The sequence below is a fragment of the Ochlerotatus camptorhynchus genome, unplaced genomic scaffold, assembly GCF_037179485.1.
Source record: "Ochlerotatus camptorhynchus isolate MF236.1 unplaced genomic scaffold, CSIRO-AGI_Acam_v1.1 ptg000370l, whole genome shotgun sequence".
Classification (NCBI taxonomy): domain Eukaryota; kingdom Metazoa; phylum Arthropoda; class Insecta; order Diptera; family Culicidae; genus Ochlerotatus; species Ochlerotatus camptorhynchus.
In genome coordinates this window covers 3,599,810-3,622,557 of record NW_027040858.1, presented here as the reverse complement: position 1 = coordinate 3,622,557, position 22,748 = coordinate 3,599,810, and the positions used below count along the sequence as shown (strand labels likewise).

Here is a 22,748-nt window from a genome sequence, read left to right as displayed (position 1 = left end):
CAATTTGTTACCCCTAAACCTCGATAGATTTAAATAATTTTGTAATGTAAACAATAAATATCGGCTCCGCAAAGCTACAGCAAATGAGCTTAAAAAAATAAACGAATTATAAAACTCGACAGTTCCGTGCACCAAGTTAAAATTGAGTAAGTTGTGTGAAACTCAATTTTGAGTAGTTTGAACTTGACGTTGAGTGAAAACAACTTAAAAGTAAGTAATCCTGTTAACATGCGAGTGAATGACAATAACTCAAAATAGAGCAGGCGCTAGAACTCTAAATTGAGTTGGCGCACGGAACTGCCAATTCAAAAGAACTCAAAATTAGGTACATTTTTCTTTCCGTGTAGATTGATACATTTCAGAACTCAGAATTTTAGAACTCGATTTAGAAGAATTTTCACAATATGTACATGCAAACTGAACACATATATACGATTACATGTTTTTTTTTATCTAATTGATGAATTTACGTTACAGTCGACCAGCAGCGTAACTGTGTTTGTAAACAATGGCTTCAATCAGCGATTTCTCGCGAATACAATACAGTTATGACCCGACTTTATCTGCCCCTTTGCGCATGAGACTTTTATCTTTCAATAATTTCCCATAACCGTAATTCCAAATCTTTCTCATTCATGTTCAAGATGGGCGATGGAGGTATGCTTTGGTGCAATAAGACCACTGAAAAAGCACATGGATTTCGTAGAACATTGGAATAGACTTTCAAAAACGGGGTTGATAAAATAGGGTCATCACTCGTCATTGGTTCCATCTAGCAAAATAACAACACTATCAGGTACGGCAGAGATTCTTCTAGAAGTTGGTATACTTTATTTGCGAAATCGAGCTTTGTTCGCGATAATTCGGTGATCAAAGCCATTATTTACAAAAGCAATTGCCCCCAAATCTCGAATTAATCCGCACTTATGTCAAATTTGTGCATTTCAAAATGACAAAATGAATCCGAGGATGAACATAGAACATGAAATGCATTTAGTAAACATGTTTCAGGTAACAAACGTCTAGTCAGTCTTATTTTCTTTGATCTACGGGGTTCGGTACAATCCGAAGATTACTTTTTGCCTTTTGAATGGGTTTTTCTCTTGGCTAGCTTTGAATGGACATCCATGACTTCATGACGTACAAGGGACTCGTTTCGATCGCTAGGAACTCCGTGACATTCCGCAGATTCCGTTTTACTATTCTCCAGATCTTCAGAAGATGCTTCGACATCCTTCCGATTACCATCATCCAGATGCTGTATGTTAAATTGAAATAAAGTTAACGGTTAACTTTCAATGCTTTTATGAACTGGATCAGCTCGAAAACATAGTACTAAGTAGTCGATTGCATTGGTAATTGAACCCTCCACTCAGTACATACCTTCTCAATATTATGATTATGTAACGAACTACGTTTAGTAAACTTGATATTACATTTGTTGCACCGCAGTTCTGAGCAGCCTTTCTCATGGCGACGAAGATAGTTAGAGAAATGAAACATCTTTCGACAAACAGAGCATTTATATCGTGGCTCTGAATGACATACGGTCTGTAAAATTACATAATTAAATTGTGCAATTGGATTACCAAGAAATGCTTCATCTTACCGTGTGATAACTCTTTTTATTTATTGTATCAAAGGATAGTTCACAAATTGAGCACCGATAGGACTTTGCGGCAGCTTGATGGCGCACAAGGGACTCGTTCCGATCGCTGGGAATTTCATGACATTCCGAAGATTCCGATGCAGTCTGATGTTCAGTTAGAACTTCATCTTCATCTTCTAGGGATTCTTCTTTGATTTTGATTCCATTATCAAGACCTTCAGCATCTTCAGCTCCAACGTCCTTCGAATTACCACCCTGCGGATGCTGTATGTGAAACTGGAATGAAGTTAACGGTTGACTTTCACTGCACTTATGAGTAATGGGCCAACTTTACAAACCTGGCAAACTTTAAGCTGGCAAGCACTTACCAATGTTGTGGCGAATGATCTGCCTGGGTCATTATTTGGAACTTGATATTCCTGTTCTTGCAGCATTGTATCCTCTACTTTAATGTCCAGTTTGAGTTCAATAGTCTCACCTTGCGGAACAATCGTGGAATCAGTTCGAGCTTCCTTTACATCACCGAGCAGTGATATTTCCTGTGCACCAAACTGTGAAACTTCGTGCTCTTTTGCGTGCTTAGGACAGGTTAGCTGAAATAGATATAATACTCCTTTTTTTTTTGGTTATGCAATAGAACAAAATTAATGCTCCGTATCATCCTCGAGCAGATCAATGAATTTTAAAGTCACTAGATTTTATATTAGTACCAGGGATTCAATATTAGCACAGACATAACACTCGCAAGTTGTTCATCGAACACGCATTTAATGTGGTAGACTTAAAGTGGTAATTTTTAAACGATAGATGAGGAGATGAAAGTATAGAGTTGATAGTTCCGTTAGAGTACGGCAGTGTGAAAATTGTATATAGAGAGTAGAAAGCGAGCAAAGGTCAACTTTGAAGAAGGTACGAATCGCACTGACCGTCCCCTTTACCAAACTCCCCCGTTGGGAAAAGATGCTCCCCCCACCACCACTGGGGCCTCCCTTAGCTCAGTCGGTAAAGGCACATCTACAAAGCAAGACCATGCTGGAGTTGGCTGGGTTCGATTCCCGGTCCGGTCCAGGAATTTTTCGGGTTGGAAAATTTCTCGACTTCTCTGGGCATAGAAGTATGATTGGACTTGCCACACAATTATACCAATGCAAAAATGGTACAGGCATCGAAAGCTCTCAATTAATAACTCTGGAAGTGCATCTAGAACACTAAGTTGAGAGTACGCAATATTCGTCTCACCATTCCTTTCCCAACAGGGGAGTTTGGTAAAGGAGATGATCAACCCGATGCATGCCTTCCTCAAAAATGACCTTTGCTCGCTCTCTACTCTCTATATTCAATTTTTTGACACTGCCGTACTCTAACGGAACTATCAACTCTATACTTTCATGTTCTCATCTATCATATAAAATGACCACTTCAAGTCTGATATTTGACGTTAAGCATCTCCAACTGCATTGAAAGTTTTTGCCAAAAAATAAAACGTCAGTGCTTGCTCAATAATCTGGCAATGCTAGTATGATACGTGTCAGTATAATCAAGAATTACCATACAAACCTTATGTTCCATTAGCTCATCAGTACTGGCAAACGTCGTTCTGCAAATGATGCAAATAGTCGTCTCATCTATCTTCTCGACACTGCGTTGCTTTTGATCTTCAGTGTAATTTGCGCCTTCGATATTCGCATTCCTCAAAGGTCTGTCGCCATGATGATCTCGTTTCTTGTGGGTATTTAATCTGCTTAAGGCTTTAAAATTTTGACCACACAATTCACATGGATATTTTAAACGTGTACAACTTGAAGCATGAGTTTGTAACTTATCTTTAAAGTGAAATTTCTTCGAACAATGAGGACATTGGAACTTTCCTTCCGTGTGTTTTGTCAACTGCAATGAAAAAAAAAACATTGTCAACATTGCAATATTGCAAAGAGAACACCAAAACGTCAATTTAACCAACGTACCTTATGATAAAAGAACTGGCTATAGTTGGCCAAAGTAATACCACATTCGTTGCAGGTATATGGGTGGTTTGATAGATTTGAAACAAGGGGCTGCGACGTTTTCTCTGCAACGACTTGCCGTTCACTACTCCCATTTACTTGTTTTTGATCTTGGGCGATCTGCAGATTTTCCAAACTGCTCTTCTCTGGATGACATCGCTTATTGTGTGCTTTGAGTGAGCTGAAGTATTTCAACTTGCAACCACATATTTTACATGAATCCATCTTCTGCTCACACGCAAAACAATGTGCATTGTATAGTCTTTTGCGGTGAAATTTTTGTCCACAAGTTAGGCATTTGTATTTCGGTTCCATGTGGGTTTTTGCCTGCATTGAACAATAAAGACTTTATAACAATATATAAAAGATAAAGTTGCAATCAGGCTTTGCAAGCAAAAAAAAACTTGATGGTCGAAGTTATTATATTTTATCTACGCATCAATATCAACCGCATCTTTATTTGCTGTGTTAAAAACTTTCATTGAGACCTAGAAAAGCGTTATTTATTGTTACGTATCTTAATTCAAAATGTACTCTTAACCTGCACTGCCTATAATCGCATAATCAGTCCCATCCGGAAAATCATCGAGCTGAGAAAACAACGCTTGAAGATGTGTTTTAATTGTTCGTTAACCAGGGGCGGTGGATGAACCTGGAATTGGCTGGGCCGCAGCAGCAGCGAGACGATGCTGAACTATCCGATTGTTGGGAACTCGCAGGATGGGCTTGTTGGTTGTTGAGCGGAAGCGGGCCTAGGTTCGGAACATGTCGACGGGGCTGGAGAGCTGGGTACTGGACTTCCGTGAGTACAGGAGGCGACCGAGCTGGTTGTTGATTGTAGCCTTCCGACGGATATTAATGAACTCCACTCGCTTGGGACATCCGCGATTGGAGGCTTGGTGGTTTCCACCGCAGTTGACACACGTTGGCTCTATGTCATCAACTTGCTCACAGGACGCAGTTGAGTGAGTTTCTGCACACTTACGCACTAGCGTGCACAGGAATCTTGTGAAGGAGGGGCAATTGTTTTTTCTATGGTGCATTTAATCTTGGGATGAGGAGTACTCCAAAGTGCGTGGGAGATGATGATGTCCACCCACCACTGTTTCTCTACTGTTCAATTTAGCAAATTTTATTTATTTTTTACTCCGATGGTGGTTCATCTTCTTCAATGGAAACTGCTTTCAGACAGCCAATGGAATTGGCAATTTAATCCCATCGATGATGAACAGTTCGTCAAATGGTTGCAATAGTAGGGCTTTAACCGAAATGATACATTTGCTGCAATGTTGTTGTTGTTGCCTTGGTGGTTATGTTTAACTATTTCAAGGTATTGTAAGCCTTTATACCCCGAACAGACTATGGTTTATATCATGTAATATAGGCTGTCTTGCAATGAGCACTCATACATATAGTTTTCACTGGAAATCTTATGTATGAGTGCTCATTGCAAGACAGTCTATATTACATGATGTAAGCCATAGTCTGTACGGGGTATTATAGTTACACTTTACTATTACCGTTGCGAGTACGTTGAACTTGGTCATTTTCAGTTCTAATTTTTTTCAAATTTTGACCTAACTGTCAAGGCAGGTTCAACAGGTTTAAAACTATGTAACGATTGGAACAAAAGCGCACAAAACTATTTTGACAACTCAGTACAGGATTGTTAACGGAATGACGAATTGTGCGAAGGATTGAGCATGTCAACCCTGTCCCAAAGTACCGCCAGTCGGGGTGACAGGAAATTATGCCGAACATTCAACATGTTTGAGAGATGATATAAAGGACAATCCCGAATTCATTGCACATTAACAGCTGTAACTTTTTAACAATGATAACAAATGACTTAAAATTTTCAGAGAAGATTCTTAGACTAATTCTTAGTAAGACAACAATAGACCAAGGTTCAATGGCAAACTAATACTCACTTTTCAATTAAGGAATCCAAAATCTGTCTTTAAACTTTGTACGGTTGCGAAAAAGTCCATCCTCAGAAGTCCACTGGAATTACGCTTAGAACTCTTCTTGATTTTTTCTCAGAACACTTTGAAACTCAAATACTTTTAGAGTTTCAAATTTTTTTCCCGGAATGAGGTAGAAATCATCCTCGGAATTCGCTTGAAATTTTGCATAAATTCCCTTTGGAATTTCACTAAAAATTTGATTTTCTCGGTATTTTTTCGAAATTATCTTGGAACTATCTGCAGGATGCACTAGAAATTATCCGTAGAATTTTCTTTGAATTCTCTTCAGAAATATTATGGAACTGTCCTAAGAATTCATTATCCTTGAGGTTCTGCTCTGAATATTTTAGTTTTTTTTTTTTCTAAGAACACCTTGGTACTGAAATTCCCCTAAACTTTTAGAAGAATTTCCTCTGTATTCTCCAGAAATTCTTCCCAGAATGAGCTTAAAAAAATTCCCTTGTAATTTTCTTCAACACCCCTTTGGAATTACATTAAAAATTTGATTCTCGATTCTCTCGGTATTCTTTTCGAAATTATGTTGGAACTATCTGCAGGATTCGCTAGAAATTATTCGCAGAATTTTCATGAAATCATCCCCAGAAATCTTTTCTTTTGGAACTGTCCTCCGAATTCAATACCCTTGAGGCTCTTCTCGGAAGTCAAATTTAAGTTGTCCGTTAATTCACCAAAACGTCGTAGTTTTTCTACCAGAAATGTTCAATAAAGCTTTCCCCTCCATTCACCAGAACTGTGCAATTTTTATATCAGGAATTTTCAATTCAGCTTGCCCCTCCATGCAGAAGAATGTTGCAAATCTTACACCAGAAATTTTCGATACAAACTTGCCACCAGAAAATCTTACACCAGAAAATTTCAACTGACCAGAACGATGCAAATTTTCCACCGTTAATGTTCAATAAAAATTGCTTCTCCAATCTTCTGATTGGTGCAGATTTCCTTTTTCCACTTTCCACCAAACATTTTCAATATTGGCTTCTCCTATCATCAGAATGTTGCAGGTTTTCCACCAAATAAAGTTTGCCCCTATTTTCGGATTTTGTTATCTTAAATTTTCAGTAAAGCAGCTTCCCTCCAATTCTCTATTTAGCAGAAGGATGCGATGGATGCAAATTTTCCATTTAGCTTAATTTTAAATAAAGCTTGTACCTTCATTTACCTGACTAGTGCAAGTTTTCCACCAGAAATTTTCTGTTCATTTCATTAACCAAAGCGATGCAAATTTTGCACTAGAAATTTTCAATAGAGCATACTCCTCCAGTCACCAGAACGGTGCACCAAAAATTGTCAGTGAAGTTTGTTTCACCATACACCTTCAGGCTTTGCTTCTTCATGCACCAGAATGGTAAAAATTCTCCACCATACCTTTTCAATGAAGCTTGCATTCATCAGAACGATGCAAATTATGCACCAGAAAAATTAATAAATCTTGCTTTTACTGCTTTACTGTGGTGAATCAGTGTTCCGAACTTTACACCAGAAATTTTCAGTTAAATATGCACCTCCAAATTTTTAGCGTAATTCAATTTTAGAACCAGAGTTATTCATTTTGTCCTTCCATGCACCACCTTGATGATATTTTTACACCAGAAACATTCAATAAACAGCTTTTTCTTCGATTTACCATCACGAAGGTGAATTTTTTTTTAACCTTAAATTTACCCTTTTCTTTTAGCCCTCCATGAACAACCTTGAAAAAAAAAATAACTCCAGAAATGTGGTGCAATTTTTTGACCTAAAACTTTCACTGAAGTTTATCCCTTCATGCACCTTTGTGGTGCAATTTTCAGGCACCATCGCAATGGAATTGACGCAATAAAACACAATTTTATCTTCAAATCAAGTTATGAAGAAATCAACATATTTGGTATCATAACTTTGTAAATATGGAAATAAAAATTTTATTTATAAAAGGTGGGGCAATTGCCCCACCTTGCTCCACCCTGTGCACGCCAATACCACAGTTTGTCTTCATATGGCAGTTTTTGGTTCCATGGCCATAGGAGAGGCAGTTCATACACTGCGTAACATCACGATCTTTGGGTTTGTAATGCTCCCAACTGATGATGACCAGAAACAGGTCCCGGATTTTGGATCTCAGAGCCGCAAGACTGGTGGATCCCTTCGTGAAGTGCACCATGAACAACTGGTCACGGAAGCTGGTGTTGTTGTTGGAACGCCGGTTCATCTGGAACACGGCCTCAGGTTTGAGCCCAAGCCGACGGTAATCCACGCAAAACCACCTTCAGTGGCTTGCTTGGTGGCAGATCATGCGTGAAGAAGTCCACGTTGTTGTCCATTAGGAAACATCCTATTTGTTTGTACTCCTCCAGACTGGAGCACATGATTTTGGTACCGATGCTGCATTGCTTGAAACGAGGCAGCAGCTTGTGTTTTACCAGTTCGGCAACATCCTTCTACTACTACTACTTCATTCCTTTATTTAACGTCGGTCTCTGTTCCGCAATCTAGTGCCAATCACCGACGGACATCGATTGCAATCCATTGACGGCAATCGAATGTGCAGGAAGGCAGCTTCCACACCTGCGTAGGATATCGCACCCATTCAAACACACATGGGCCGGGACCAACGGCTTTACTTCCCTTCCGAAGGAAGACGTGACCAGAGATTTTTATGCCTCAGAAAAATCCCACCGACCTCGGCTGGGATTGAACCCAGACCCATTGGGGTGTGAGAAAGCAGTCACGCTTACCACTACACCACCGGCGCCGGCGCAACATCCTTCACCGGCGTGAAAAGCGGGGAATCCGCTCTTTCTTGCAATGGGAACGGCGTCACCATCGCCATTTTCTTCCTGGAGTACTGCCTACTGGTTGGCTTGCAGTACCCGTTTTCCGGCGTCATCCTGCGACGCGCTGGGCTTGATTAGCACCTTCTTTAAAGGGTCCGCTGCTGGCTCATTGGCACGTTTACGCACCATTTGTTTCGTGTTTGCAAGTTCAATTAAACTTGCCAGAACGCGAGAAGGTGGCGACACTTCCACGGCGCAACGCGACAGCACAAAACGAAACAAAATCGAAACGAGATTAGACATACGGACTGAACAGCTCGACAGTCGAGCACAGAATGACTTCAACGAGTAGTAGTAATAATTTTTTTCTTTATTTTGATTTGTTATGTGGTTACAATTGCTAATACAGGGCAACAGGTTAGCCAGAATGGCTCTTCATCTTTGGTGAACTTTTCGATTTTGTGTTGTACATGTTGTAAGGATCTTGTTTTGGATCCTTTGGAATTTGAGGTGATGGCATTTGGCACAACTCTCCCATATTGGCATCCCGTATTCTATTACGGGAAGGATGATTTGTTAGTAGACAGCAAGCTTATTTTTCAGGGACAGGGTAGACCTCCTGTTGATGAGTGGATACAACGATCTTATCAAGATGTTGCACTTGGTTTTGGTTTTGTCAACGTGCTCCCTGAAAATCAGCTTGCTGTCTAGTGTTAAGCCGAGGTAGACTACCTCTTTCGACCATTTCACCACTTTGCCGTTGAGGCATATCTTATTATTCTCAGACGGAACAAGTCTGGGGGATTTTGAGTGTGGAAAGATGATGACCTGGGTCTTTGCCGCGCTGATACGCATCTTCCAGCTGTTGGACAGGACGTCCAGGACGTCCAGGCCTCTCTGAAGTTTGGCAGTCAGAGCTACGATGACCCTACCCTTGTAGACGATGAATATGTCATCTGCGAACAGAGACAACGATCCACCATGAGGGAGAGCCGGCATATGGGAGATAAACAGGTTGAATAGAATGGGGCCAAGGATGCTTTCTTGTGGAACCCCGACACCGATGTTGAAAGCATCCGATGTGATGCAATTCAGAGAGACTCGGAACGTCCTGTCCGATAGGTAGTTGTTTATTATCTTCACTAGGAAGATTGGAAGACCGTACTGCTTCAATTTGAAGACAAGGCCATCACGCCAGACATTGTCGAACGCTTCTTCAACGTCCAACGACGCCATGGCAGATGTTTTCGAAACAGACTTGTTCCGTCTGAGAATGTTTGTCACTCGAGTCAGCTGGTGGACGGTCGAACGACCTTTCCGAAAACCAAACTGTTCCTCGAGTAAGATGTTGTTTTGTTCGGCAGATGTTAGGAGCCGGTGGTAGACTGCTCTTTCGAACAGTTTTGATAACCCTCAGAGAAGGCTGATTAGTCGATTACTTGAAGGAGTCTCTTCCCAGGTTTCCGGATGGGTATGACTTTAGCTGACTTCCAACACGAGGGGAAGTAGCCAAGTCTGAGGCACTGATTAAAATTCAGTGCCAGATGGTTGTAGAATCTGGAACTCAAGTGTTTGAGTTCCAGATTCAGGATACTGTCGAAACCTGAGGCCTTCATGTTTTTAGATGATTCGTTAAAGGAAATGTTAGGAATCTGAAGAAGATTGGTTGCATTTTCATGAGGGCTGACGATGTTTTGTCCGAGATTATGGGAGCTGACGAAGTGTTGACCTATCGCGGCAGCCTTCTCTTCAGGAGTTATCAGATGAACCACTGGGTCGCCGGGACGATCCAGTGGGGTCAGTGGGGTAATGGGCCTAGACTTGTTTTTAAGAATTTTCGTAAGTTTCCAGAAGGGCTTAGCACAATCTGGGAGAGAGAGCGGATCTTACTAGCAAAATCGTTATTTCTGAGATTCACCATCCTGGCCTGAATGATCTTTGTTAATCGATTACAATTGGTCTTCAAATTAGGCAGCCCAGTACGCTGGTACTGCCTACGAATGATGTTACGGAGTCTAATGAGATCTTTGGTAGGGCTGTCAAGGTTCAGAGTGTTACTCACCTGTCTGGATACTGGCACGTGCTGTTCCCTGGCCCGGGAGATCGCCTCCTCGATGGTTTGTAGACATTAGTCAACATCTTCTGACGTCCCCGGTTGGTCATCGTAGTCGATGGTTGTGTCGACGCAGTGTTGATATTGCGCCCAGTTGACTCGATGGTAGTTGCACCGGGAAGCTTCGAATCGGTTTACCGAGGATACAACTTCGGCCACCACCGGGTAGTGGTCCGAGCTCAGCTCCTGGAATGCCACAGGTTGCGAGACGTTGTGTCCCATGTTGCTTACGAAGATGTCGATGGTCGCATGGACCCCAGACCGACTCAACCGGGTGAGAGAGTCCGGGGCCAAGATGGTATAGTGGCCCTCTTGCAGGTCTTCATTGAGGATGATGCCGTTTCTATTACTCCGACCGTTGCCCCAAGCTTGATGTTTTGCGTTCAGATCGCCAGCGATGATAAAGTTCCTCCGGGTGAGTTTGATGATGTCTTTGCGGAGGGCCACTGACGACCCGTCCCTGATGTTGGTTTGCTTGGGGCAGTAGGCCGCGATGATGGAGATGGGCCAAGTGATGTGCTCACCTCCACTCCGATGGCTTCAATTGTTTTCAGCTGGAAGTTTGGTAGCAGCCGGCAACTGATGTCACGTATGTTGCTCTTGAGCGCAGCAAGGGTGGTGGAGCCCTTCGTGAGGTGGACCAGAAACAGTTCGTCACGATAGTTGGTATTGGGCATAGGCCGTCGATTCATTGGGTGGACTGCCTCTGGTTTCAATCCGAGCCTCACCAGCTCATCTTTTACGGTAGCCGCTTCGTACGCCGGCAGACCTCGTAAAACAACCTTCAATGGTTTCATCGAAGGCAAATCGTGAGTGTAAAACTTCACTGTGCTGTTCTTCAGCAGGTCACCGACCGACTTGTACTGCTGTAGGCTGGAGCACATGATCTTTGTTCCAACGCTACAGATTTTGAATCGCGGGAACAGTTTGCGTTTTGCCAACTCATCCCTAAGCTGGGCGACGTCCTTCATCGGGGTAAACAGCGGGGGAATCCACTCCTTTTTGGCAATTTCAGCGGCGTCACCATCGCCATTTTCTGCTCCGAGCACCGAGAATTGGTTGCTCTGTAGCAGCCGATTTGCTGCGTCATCCGAAGCAGCGCTGGGATCCGTTTGGGCCTTCTTGCTAGGGCCCTCCGATGCAGGAGTAGTAGTACGCTTGCGTACCATGCTTTGTTTATTGGCAAGTGCAATTAGACTTGCCAATGCGCCTGTCGATGACGGCACTTCCACGACGCTAACGTAGCAATAAAACGAACTAGAAAAAAACTCGATAGCGAAGCGAACGAACGAACGAACTATACTGCTAGACGGTCTAGCAACGAATGACTGAAATTGACCGCCAACAAGACTTTTTTGACTTAAATGATCTATATTTCTTGAATTTGTGTATAACTTATCAAGTGACACACATGCGTCTTTTCAACTTTAGTTCCTGTGAAATTTCGATTATTATTAATTACAGTTCCTAGTCCTATCAGGCCTGTTTTAGAGAATGACCACCTTGGTGGGATTGGTTTGTTTGAAAATTTGAAAAAGGAGACTACTTATAACTACTATTTACAACTACAACTAACCTACAACTACTATGTACACCTAACCTACTATATACAAATTGCTTATCAAAGCATGTTCTGATAAATTACATTTTTGTGCAAATTTTGTCTTAATTTCGTTAATTTTGGAATCTATTTTGGCAATGCCTGCCTCTTCATGTAAATTTGTTATTCTAGTGTCGAAAGGACGATCAAGAACCATCCTCAGCACTCTATTCTGAGCTACCTGGATTTTGTTCCTGTGAGTCTGTGCACATGATTCCCACACCGGAGCTGCGTAGAGGATCGCAGGTGCTATGATTTGTTTGTAGACGGCCAGTTTGTTCACCCTTGAGAGGCGGGATCTGCGGCAAATCAGCGGAAACAGACACCTAACCAAGGCAGAACACTTGACTACTGTTTTCTCTACATGCGAACGGAAGAGGAGCTTTTCATCGAACAGCATCCCGAGATAGGTTACTTCGGCGGACCACTCAACCCTTGTGCCATCCATGATTACTGTACAAGATGGAGCCGGTTTCAGTTTGGGCGATTGCCGATGGAGGAACATGATCGCTTGTGTTTTGGTGGCATTGATTTTGATTTTCCACGTGGTGGCATAATCAGCAAAGGCGTTAAGGCATCGTTGAAGTTTGTTCGTTATTTCGCGAGGCATCCTTCCTTTGACGGCTATTGCGGTATCATCTGCGAACAGGAAAAACACGCAACCGTCGCCGAGGGGAGGAATGTCGGAAGTGTAAATGCTGTAAAGCAAGGGGCCCAGCAGACTACCTTGCGGGACTCCTGCTGGGATCGAAAACGTGTCTGAGAGACAACCATTCAACGATACCTTAAACGACCTTTGCTGGAGGTAGTTACGGGTGATTTTAATAAGATGTAAAGGAAAGTTGAAGTTACAAAGCTTGTACACAAGTCCATCATGCCAAACATTGTCAAACGCCTTTTCAACGTCTAACAAGGCCATGGCTGTGGACTTGGATACAGCTTTGTTACTTCGGATGTTATTCATCACCCGTACTAGCTGGTGATTGGTGGAGTGCCCCTTTCTGAACCCAAACTGTTCCGGAAGGAGAATGTTATTTTCCTCGACAAACTTGAGCAAACGATTGAGAATGAGTTTCTCGAACAATTTGCTCAGCGCTGAAAGGAGGCTGATTGGTCTGTAGCTTGAAGACAATGTTGGATCCTTACCGGGTTTGCGGATCGGTATGATTTTTGCTACTTTCCAGATGCTTGGAAAGTAGTGCAGTTCCAAACATCTGTTGAAGATAGCGGTTAGAAGAGACTGCACTTTCATGCTGAGTCTCTTCAAGATCAAGTTGAATATACCGTCAAACCCGGGAGCCTTCATGTTCTTGGTGCATTTCAGCGCTGAGCAAATTTGTTGTACTGTAATCATATCCGCCGGAGGCACGACACAAGGGGAGGCATCTAGGTTTTGAACGCATTGCGCAACCTGATCTTCGAGCGGACTTTGGATATTCGAGCCAAGCAAATGCGATGAAGCGACATGCTCGCCGATCGCATTTGCTTTCTCCTGTGGGGTGATTAAAAGCCGATCGTCATCATTTTCGACTTTGAGAGGTGGAACGGGTTTGGGATGATTTTTCAGGACCTTGGCTACCTTCCAGAATGGTCTGGAGCGGTCGTCCAGATTCTGGACAACACGCCCGAAACTTTCATTTCGGAGTGAGTCCATTCTAAAAGCAATCTGCCTGTTCAGATCGGCCATTTCACGTTTTTTGCCCAGGTCTCCAGTCCTCTGAAACTGGCGTCTACGCACATTTCTCAATCGAATCAATAATTGGGTGTGGGAATCAATAGCAACAAACTTACCCCTCACAGGAACTTGTCGAACGCATGTCTCGTCAGCCTCGGATATGGCCTGTTGGAGTCCTTCCAACGCCCGGTCGATGTCATCTACGGTGTCGAGCAGTGGATTTTCATCGATGTTGCTGTCCACTATTCGACCGTACTGCACCCAGTTGACATGGTGGTAGTCTTTACGCAGGCAGCCTCTAGCAGGAACCACGTTGACACCGACTTCAGTCACCACCGGTTGGTGGTCGGAGCTGAGATCGTTGTGCGCCTCAGGCTTGGATAGTCCGATTTTGCACTGTGTACAGTCCATGTTGTGCGTGGTCGAACAATAGACATCCGTTTCGGTTCCTCTGGTAGTTCCGCCAAGCTTCATGGCGGGCGTTCAGGTCGCCCCCAACGATGAATCGGGAGCTAGTACGGGTGATGGCGGTCAGGTCCTTCTTGAATTGGATTCCTAATCCGTTGCTTGCGGTACACTGGCGTGGGCAGTAAACAGCGATGAACCGGACGTTTCCAGTTGGTGATTCCACCTCCACACTAATGGCCTCGATGATAGAAGTGCGGATGTGGGGAAGAGTGCAAAACTTGATTCCCTTTCTGACGATGACCGCTACACCACCCCCCCTGGAGCTGGTGCGATCAAGCCGGATAATGTTGTGGTCAGGCAACCAGAAGCTGTCACCGAACTTTAGGTGGGTTTCGGTTAGGAGACCCACGTCGATGCTATGCTTGCGGAGAAAGTCGGCAAGCTCAATCTGTTTAGCTCTTACAGAGCAATCGTTCCAGGTAGCGATGGTTAGCGGTTTAGACACCATATTGGATGATGAACTTACCGAGCACTTGGATCTGTTCGGGCTTATTGCGGCACTTACGTAGAGCACCGGTCATGTTGATAAAAATCTCCATCAGTTCGTCTGCTGAGAACAGATCGGGATTGTTTGTTTGAGCTGTTGGTTGCCCCCAGAATCCAGGGGGGGATGGATAGCTTTGTCCAGCAGAAGATCCAGACGTTTCTTGAGGGGGCGTGGATCGCACCCTGGGATTCGCTTGTCCACGAAGAGGTGGAAAGTCCTCTGTCCTGAAAGCCGGGGCCTTATCCTTCCTTCGTGCTGGTTGATTGTTGGTGGACGCTTGATTTCGGATGCGCTTGAAATCCTCGCGTTTAGGGCACTGCTTGTTGGATCCTTGGTGAGCACCACCACAGTTGGCGCATTTGGACGCCACAGCTTCATCCGCAGCACATTCGGAGGTGGCATGGTCTTGAGCGCAATTTCCGCAGCGTGGCTTAGTGTTGCAGTTGCGGGTACCGTGTCCGAAGTTCAGACACCGCTGGCACTGAGTCACATCGCGATGGCCGCCACGGTATGGCTCCCAGCGAACGATGATGGAATTGATGGACCGGATGGCTCTCAGTGCGTTGAGCGTCACCGTTCCCTTCTGGAAGTGTACCAGGAAAAGGCTATCCGGATACGCCTTCACATTCTCGTCTCTTCTTGTCATTCGATACACGGCACTTGGGGCCAGCTTGTACCGGTCCCTGATTTCTGATTCGATAAACTTCGGGTCGAAGTTTGGTAGGCCCCTGATGACGACCTTGAACGGCTTCTCACCGGGAATGTCGTGGGTAAAGAATTCCACCTTGGAAGTCCTCAGGTGGGCGACGACCACGTCAAACTCCGTTTTGGTACGGAGCATCACTTTAGTGCCGACTCTGCCCAACTTGTATTCGGCTTTTACACCCAGTGTCGCTAGATCCGCAATGAGCACATTAAGATGGGCATTTTTCACTACCAATGGAGGTAGCTTCACTTTTGCCGAGCTCATTTCGGCAGTATTCACGGTTTCGGCAGCGTCACCGAAATCTCCAACATCGCTGTTGTTCGTCGCAGTGACATCGGACTGGCCTCGATTCTTCTTCCTCTTCTTACTGCGTTTTTCCAACACAGCTGGCAGGATATTCCCATCCATGGGGAGAACAGCAAACCTGTTCGAGGTAGGCACACCGGAGCTTCCTTCTCCGGGGTTCTGGACCTTCGCCGGGCTTCGCGACCGATGCTTCCCCATTACGGGGCACACACACACGCACGACAAACCGCGAAAGAGAGAGCGCGAACACTATCGCAATGAACTTTTCAAACAACTCGAGAGAGCGAGCTAACACCGAACTGAACTGCTTGACGATCAAGCAGAGAATGAGACCGCCAAAAAGCTTAGGTACCTCATATTTATACCTCTAGCTGTATCGAAATTCCCGAACCAATCAGATTCCGTCTACATACGGTCTATCGCGCTTCACGCTCACTCGATTCTACTCATTTCTATTCCACACTAACTCTATCTACTACAAAAGGCTTCAACTTAACAACAACCAGTGCAACATGGTATAGAATTAAGAATAAGTTTAATACACATGATAGTTACTAAAAAGAACAGTTTTATGTTCATTGTAACAAAGTAAAAATTCAACAAATATGTTAAATTTTATTTAAAAAAAAAATCCGGATGATATAATAACACATGAAACATACCTCAAATTCACTTAACTATTGCTACAAAATCCAACTGTCAAACTCCGTAGGGTGGTTCTCAATCCGCTTTCATCGGATAGGGTGTATCCACACACTAGTCAATAATACCTATTTAAATTTCCACTTAATTCAAAATATCCTCATTAAAAATTTGGATTGAATTTTTTTTTAAATGCGTGGAATTAGGAACTTTTGTGCACGAAATTATGGCACTGCACGGTACATAAAAATGGAACAAAAATGTTATTTAAAATATTTAGTAAAGACATTTTTAATAAAAAAATCTCATCTCGGACTGATGTGCGATTATTGTTCGGGTGGGACAAATTGGTCTAATCTTTTTCATCTTTGCTCAGAACGAAAACAACCTATTCTGTCAGATTACAATGGGACTGATATGCGATGACAAGAAGTTGCAATTAATCTCTAATTTAAGAATGAAAATTTGGGTTAGGAGTGCTTATTTATTGAATGCCAAAGTTACAAGAGTGAGAATTCCTCCTCTTTAAAATTACTGATTCTAAGAAACAATTTGAAAATGCAATTAAGCCTGATAGCAATTGAGAAAAGTGAGTGCAACAAACCTTATGACTTTTGACTTCCAATATACCGAGAACAGTTATTTTGCAGATACCACATTTGGTCAGCTCATGAACAATTTGCAAGTGATAAATTAAATGCCCTCGACTGGAAAACTCTTCGTTGCAGTAGTAACATTTTGTTTTGGATAAACCGTTTTCAATTAGAGGTGGTGACATTTTCTCCATTACGGGACAAGAATCATTTTCATCGCATAGGCTCGTTTCGGTATTCGTCTGCCCTTGCTCCTTGCTCTTTGTATATGCACGACGCGAGTCGCTCCTATGTTTTTCGACAGCTTTTACATCTTTAAACATTTTACCACAAAATTCGCAAAGAGTTTTCAAAGTCGCACATTTCGTTACATGTCTTTGAAAGCGCGCTCTGCCGGATAACTGCAGCGAACAATCTGGGCATTTGTGATTCGATTCCTTGTGGCCCGTTTTCTGTATTGAACGATATAGACAGTACATTAGAGCAGCGGTTCTCAAACATTTGTAGATTGTGATCCAATTTGAAAAAAAAAAATCATAGGCTGGCGAACGACCGCAATTGAATACAGATATGAGGGTTCTGAAGACCATTATTTACACTTGTAGCATGCTTTAAAGGGTGATAGGTCAAAATTTGGTCAATATCAACTTGACGTATTTCTTTCAATTTTGCATTTAAAAAACCTGAACACCCCTCATTTTGAAGGTGTGTGTGTAGAATGTTGCTCCTATTTTGATTTTGGAATTCACTCTTCAGTTGTCAAAATGCCGTCCAAGCAAGAAGAGCAGCGTATCAAAATGTTGCTCGCGCATCGCGAAAATCCGAGCTACTCGCACGCAAAGTTGGCAAAATCGCTAAAAGTTGCCAAATCAACCGTTACAAATGTAATTAAAGTGTTTGGGGAACGTTTGTCGACAGCCAGGAAGTCTGGATCGGAGGAAATCGAAAACCGGAAGCCGCTGAGACGACAAAGAGAGTTGCCGGTAGTTTCAAGCGAAACCCTAACCTCTCTCTCCGAGATGCCGCAAATAAGCTGGGTGTATCGTCTACAACCGTGCATCGAGCCAAAAAACGAGCCGGACTATCGACTTACAAGAAGGTAGTGACTCCAAATCGCGATGATAAACAAAATACGACGGCCAAAGCGCGATCCCGGAGGCTGTACACGACGATGCTGACGAAGTTTGACTGCGTGGTAATGGACGACGAAACCTACGTCAAAGCCGACTACAAGCAGCTTCCGGGACAGGAGTTTTATACGGCAAAAGGAAGGGGAAAGGTAGCAGATGTTTTCAAGCACATGAAACTGTCAAAGTTCGCAAAGAAATATCTGGTTTGGCAAGCCATCTGTACCTGTGGCTTGAAAAGCAGCATTTTCATAGCTTCCGGGACTGTCAACCAAGAAATTTACGTGAAAGAGTGTTTGAATAAACGTCTGCTGCCTTTCCTGAAGAAACACGGTTGTTCCGTACTGTTTCGGCCGGATTTGGCATCTTGCCATTACGGTAAAAAGGCCATGGAGTGGTACGCCGCCAACAACGTGCAGGTGGTTCCCAAGGACAAGAACCCTCCCAACACGCCAGAGCTCCGCCCAATTGAGAAATACTGGGCTATTGTCAAGCGGAACCTAAAGAAGACCAAAAAACTGCTAAGGGCGAGCAGCAGTTCAAGGCAAACTGGCTTTCTGCGGCGAAGAAGGTGGACAAGGTGGCTGTACAAAATCTGATGGCAGGGGTCAAGCGTAAGGCCCTGCAATTCGGATTTGGAAAAGCGGAAGCCTAACTGAATATTTTTCCTGAATTTTATACTAATTGAACTTGAAAAAGAAATTTAATTTGATTTTTTAAATAAACGATTTCACCGATTTACACGCGTTTTCCCTTGACCAAATTTTGACCGTATCACCCTTTAAAACCACTTTAAAACTTGCAATGTTACTTGAGATGTTCCCTAATTAAAACATTCAGAGAAATTATGCTCTAAATTTAGAAAAAAAAATGCAATGTTCTTTGAATTTCTGCAACCCACCGGTGGATTGCGTCCCATAGATTGAGAACCGCTGTATTAGAGGATAGATAAATTGAAGAACATTCAAAACTCAGTCTACAAACCTTATGATGCAGAGCCTGCAAAAGACTGGGCAAAGTAATTCCACAGATATCACATGCGACTGGCTCATGGTGGATTAGAATGTGACGAACTAGGGCATCGGCACTGGACTCTTCTAATCCACAGTGGGAACATTTGGCACAGGATGATTCACTCGAAGGATTCTCTGCCGTAACTTTTGGGTCACTCCTGTCTTTCAGGATAAGTATCGAACACTCACCCTGAACTGCATCACAAATATTTAAATGAGCCGTATATTTGTATGCAAAGTGAAATGTCTTCGAACATTTAGCACACTCGTACTTGGGTTTCGTGTGTTTCTTAATCTGCAATGAAAAATAAAAACAGTATTACATAAGGACAAATATAAACAATAATTTCGCACATGATCCAAATTTGCTTCTACTTGTGTAAAGAAAACAAAATTAAGCTACTTTTTGTCAGTTCAATTAAAAAAAAATGACGTAATCTTGAGAAAAGCATAAGCAATTATTATGAATTATACAAACCTTATGATATCGGGCTCTTCTAGCGCCTTCAAAAGTGATGCCGCAAACTTTACACATGGCCGGCAGATGAGACTGTAACATGTGATAACGTAAAATACTAGCTCTCGCACACTCTTTGTCACAGTGAAAACACTTTGTGCCTGTTGATGTCTTATCTACGATGTTCTTCTTGGCCGTATTAATATCTGTACCTTCAACAACATTCGAGCTAGAGGATGAATCCGAACTGGAGACAGCAGCCGAATTTATCGTTTTGTCCATAATATTCTTAACTTGATTTTGATCTTGCTTCTCGTTCATTGGAGCTCGTTTACGACGATGATAATAGCTGTTATGTCTCGCAAGGCTCACTGAAGTATGGAACTTCATTGGACATAATGTGCATGAAAATTTTTTCTTCTCACATAATGCAAAGTGAGCTTGATATTCTTTTATCTGGAATGCTCTCCGGCAACAGGGACATTTTTGCTGCATTCTTTCGATACACGCGTATTTGGCCCTCTGTTATGGCGATGAAGAAAGTATTGCTCAGAAAATAATAACGGAGTAGAATTTCGACACAGGGTGGCGAACGACTTTGGCTCATCCTCTCCCGACCCTATTTCAAGCATGGGAAAAACAACAATTTACTACGCTCATTTTCTACTTCTATGATGTGACATAGTGTAACCCTCTTTTGGATCGATTTCTGATTAAATTTCTTCAGAAAAACCCCGTGCTTGGAATAGGGTCTCGGATGACTGAAGCCGTTCTCCATTCAACATAGCACATACCTTATGACGAAGAAATGAGCCTTTTGAAGAAAATTTCATTCCGCAAATATCACAAGCAAACTTTGACCGCAAATCCTTGCTTTTATCCGAATTAAAAGTAGGCAATCCGGATTCCTTGTCAATATTATTGTCCGCATCGTGGTCCGTATTCAAATTAACACGCGAATGCTCACTCAATCGATTATGAAGTTCTTCATTTGCATTACTGCTCAGCTCTCCACGTTTCAAATGATCAGCATCAGAAGTCATATTTTCCACTTTAATAGGAACTTGTGCCTCTTTCAGGGCATCAAAGTCCGCAGTTACCGTTTTATCCCTGGCCTTACAATGACGAAAGTCATGATCATTCTTAAGCGATTCGGATTGGAAGTTTTCCCCACAATCAGAACACCGCAGAAAGAAGCCATCGTGAACGTCCTGTAATGCGAACCAATTATTCTACACATGCTTGCAAATGCTCATTACAGCAAAAATGCTATTTTTTCGGATTTTTGAAGTTATGAGATACTTTAATGAAATTCTTATTTACAAGATGCAAGAAGAGAAGGTAAAGTGTGTATATGACACATGAAACCTGTCAATTTAGCTTTCTGAGGGTCACAAAAGCGATTAGCTGTAACGATGAGCAATCGCGACGAGCGAGCAATCAGCTATCATAAAATCGCTAGTTATGACCTTCTGAAAGCAACATTTACAAATATTATATGTCATACACAAACTTGACCACCGCTTCTTACAAATAAAAATTATCATTATTGTATCTCATAATTTCAGAATGACGACAAATTGCATTTTAGCTGTAATGAGCATTTACAAGCTTGATTCTACATACTACATAACAACTCATTTGTATTGAAATCGATCACTTACATGAACGTGCTTCCAGTAGGGACTCTCCGAATAAGCACGTTGGTCATTGCACAAAACACATTGATGCAGTTTGTGTTTTGCTTTTATTTCCTGATAGTGCAGTTCCTTGCTTTCATCTGCAATCTTTCGACGAATACATGGTTAATATGGATTAGCTATAACGAATGCATCATTGATTAATTGCTTATTACTTCATGCAGGTCCAGATGATTCCACAGGCCTTCCTTGCTCACATAGTCCCCGTTGCATAGCGAGCATCGGAACATCAACCGTACCACGCACACCTCCCGATGCAGCTCCAAATCGCCCTCCTGGTAGTCCTCAAGGCAGATATCACATTCAACCATATTGGCTGAGATATCTACCAGGTTGTGCAGCTGCAGTGGTCCCGTTAGAAAAACGCTACTTAACGATTAAGTACACAAATTGGATACGAGTTGGCGTTAACGAGGGTGTTGATTTTGTTTACTGCTTTACGTGAGAAAGTGAAGGAGGTATTTTTAACTTATTTTTTACACACATGTAAATGAGAAACAATGAGCCGGAAGATACAGTCGTAAATGCAGGTTAATGCCAATACTTTGAGTACAATATTTTACAGCACTAATTAACTTATATGTTACAGTTTAGATGTATAAGAACTGCCTGATATCCAAAACTTTAATATAAATCAAAACAGTCAAACATTCTGATGTTTTCATTCAGCATGCATACACTTTTCTACACGGTTATATCGTATCACTCACTGAGTAACATTTTTTACTGATTCTGTGACACTACCCCGAATGTATATGGTATACAGGTCGACTCGATTATCAGGGATTCGAGTATCCGAAATTTTAGACTCGATTATCCGGAGTATTTTTTTTTTTGCGTTTTTTTTAGTTTTTATGCAGACATTTGAAATAATTTAGTATTATAATGTACAATATAATTATTTTAACAATATTGGATGTAGCTAAGAGGAGGGGCAGATTTTAATTTTTTTTTTTGTGATTCGATTATCCGGAGGATTTGATTATCCGGAGTGAAAAAAAATCGATACTCTGGATAATCGAGTCCGACCTGTACCTCGAACGCCAGCCAGCATTTTACGAGCACTTATGGCCGCCACGAACATTTGCTCGTTTACACGTCAAACTACACAAGCCAAACTTCAAATCTTATGTTCCCTACCAGAAACTCAGCCCGATTGTCGCGGCCATAAGCGATCGTAAAGTACTGGATAGCCCCGAACGACGTACATCAGTAATTGCCATTCACCATTCAGACGTTGACTTATGCAGTTTCTACTCCAACTTTGGAAATCTCCGTTGAAGTTGAACATAACTAAAGGTGTTTCATACAAAAGGACAAGGAAGTTTTTTTTTTCGTTGTTTTATTTGGATTTTTTTTTTACTATTAGGGAAACCGACGGCTTCGGTATGACAGACTATTTTCGGCAACCCAAATTGAATCGCTAATTTCATTGGATTTTCTCACGTAAACACTTCCCTGAATGCATTCAAACGATTCTTTAGGCTTTCAGCTTCAATCAAGGGTTT

The 22,748-nt window shown here is 42.4% G+C and overlaps 1 protein-coding gene across 1 annotated transcript; it reads right to left on the bottom strand.

The window, feature by feature from the left end:
• Positions 1-518: 518 nt before the first annotated feature.
• On the bottom strand, positions 519-21,844 carry LOC135710083 (zinc finger protein 616-like). Its single transcript, XM_065232552.1, has 12 exons — positions 21,396-21,844; positions 21,205-21,327; positions 20,335-20,751; positions 19,562-20,062; positions 19,055-19,378; positions 16,955-17,395; positions 3,574-3,939; positions 3,167-3,496; positions 1,948-2,202; positions 1,610-1,885; positions 1,384-1,551; positions 519-1,258 (listed from the first exon to the last, which is right to left on the bottom strand). The coding sequence occupies exons 1-12, from the start codon at positions 21,549-21,551 to the stop codon at positions 1,073-1,075; spliced, it is 3,543 nt and encodes a 1,180-aa protein (XP_065088624.1). The 5' UTR covers positions 21,552-21,844; the 3' UTR covers positions 519-1,072.
• Positions 21,845-22,748: the final 904 nt, after the last annotated feature.

Coding starts and splice junctions, on each gene's coding strand:
- LOC135710083 (XM_065232552.1), bottom strand. CDS start 21,551: ATGGTTGAATGTGATATCTGCCTTGAGGACTACCAGGAGGGCGATTTG. Junction 19,379..19,561: donor GAAGAGCCCGATATCATAAG/GTTTGTATAATT, acceptor TTTTCATTGCAG/ATTAAGAAACACACGAAACC. Junction 3,940..16,954: donor TGGAAGTCAAAAGTCATAAG/GTTTGTTGCACT, acceptor TGTTCAATGCAG/GCAAAAACCCACATGGAACC.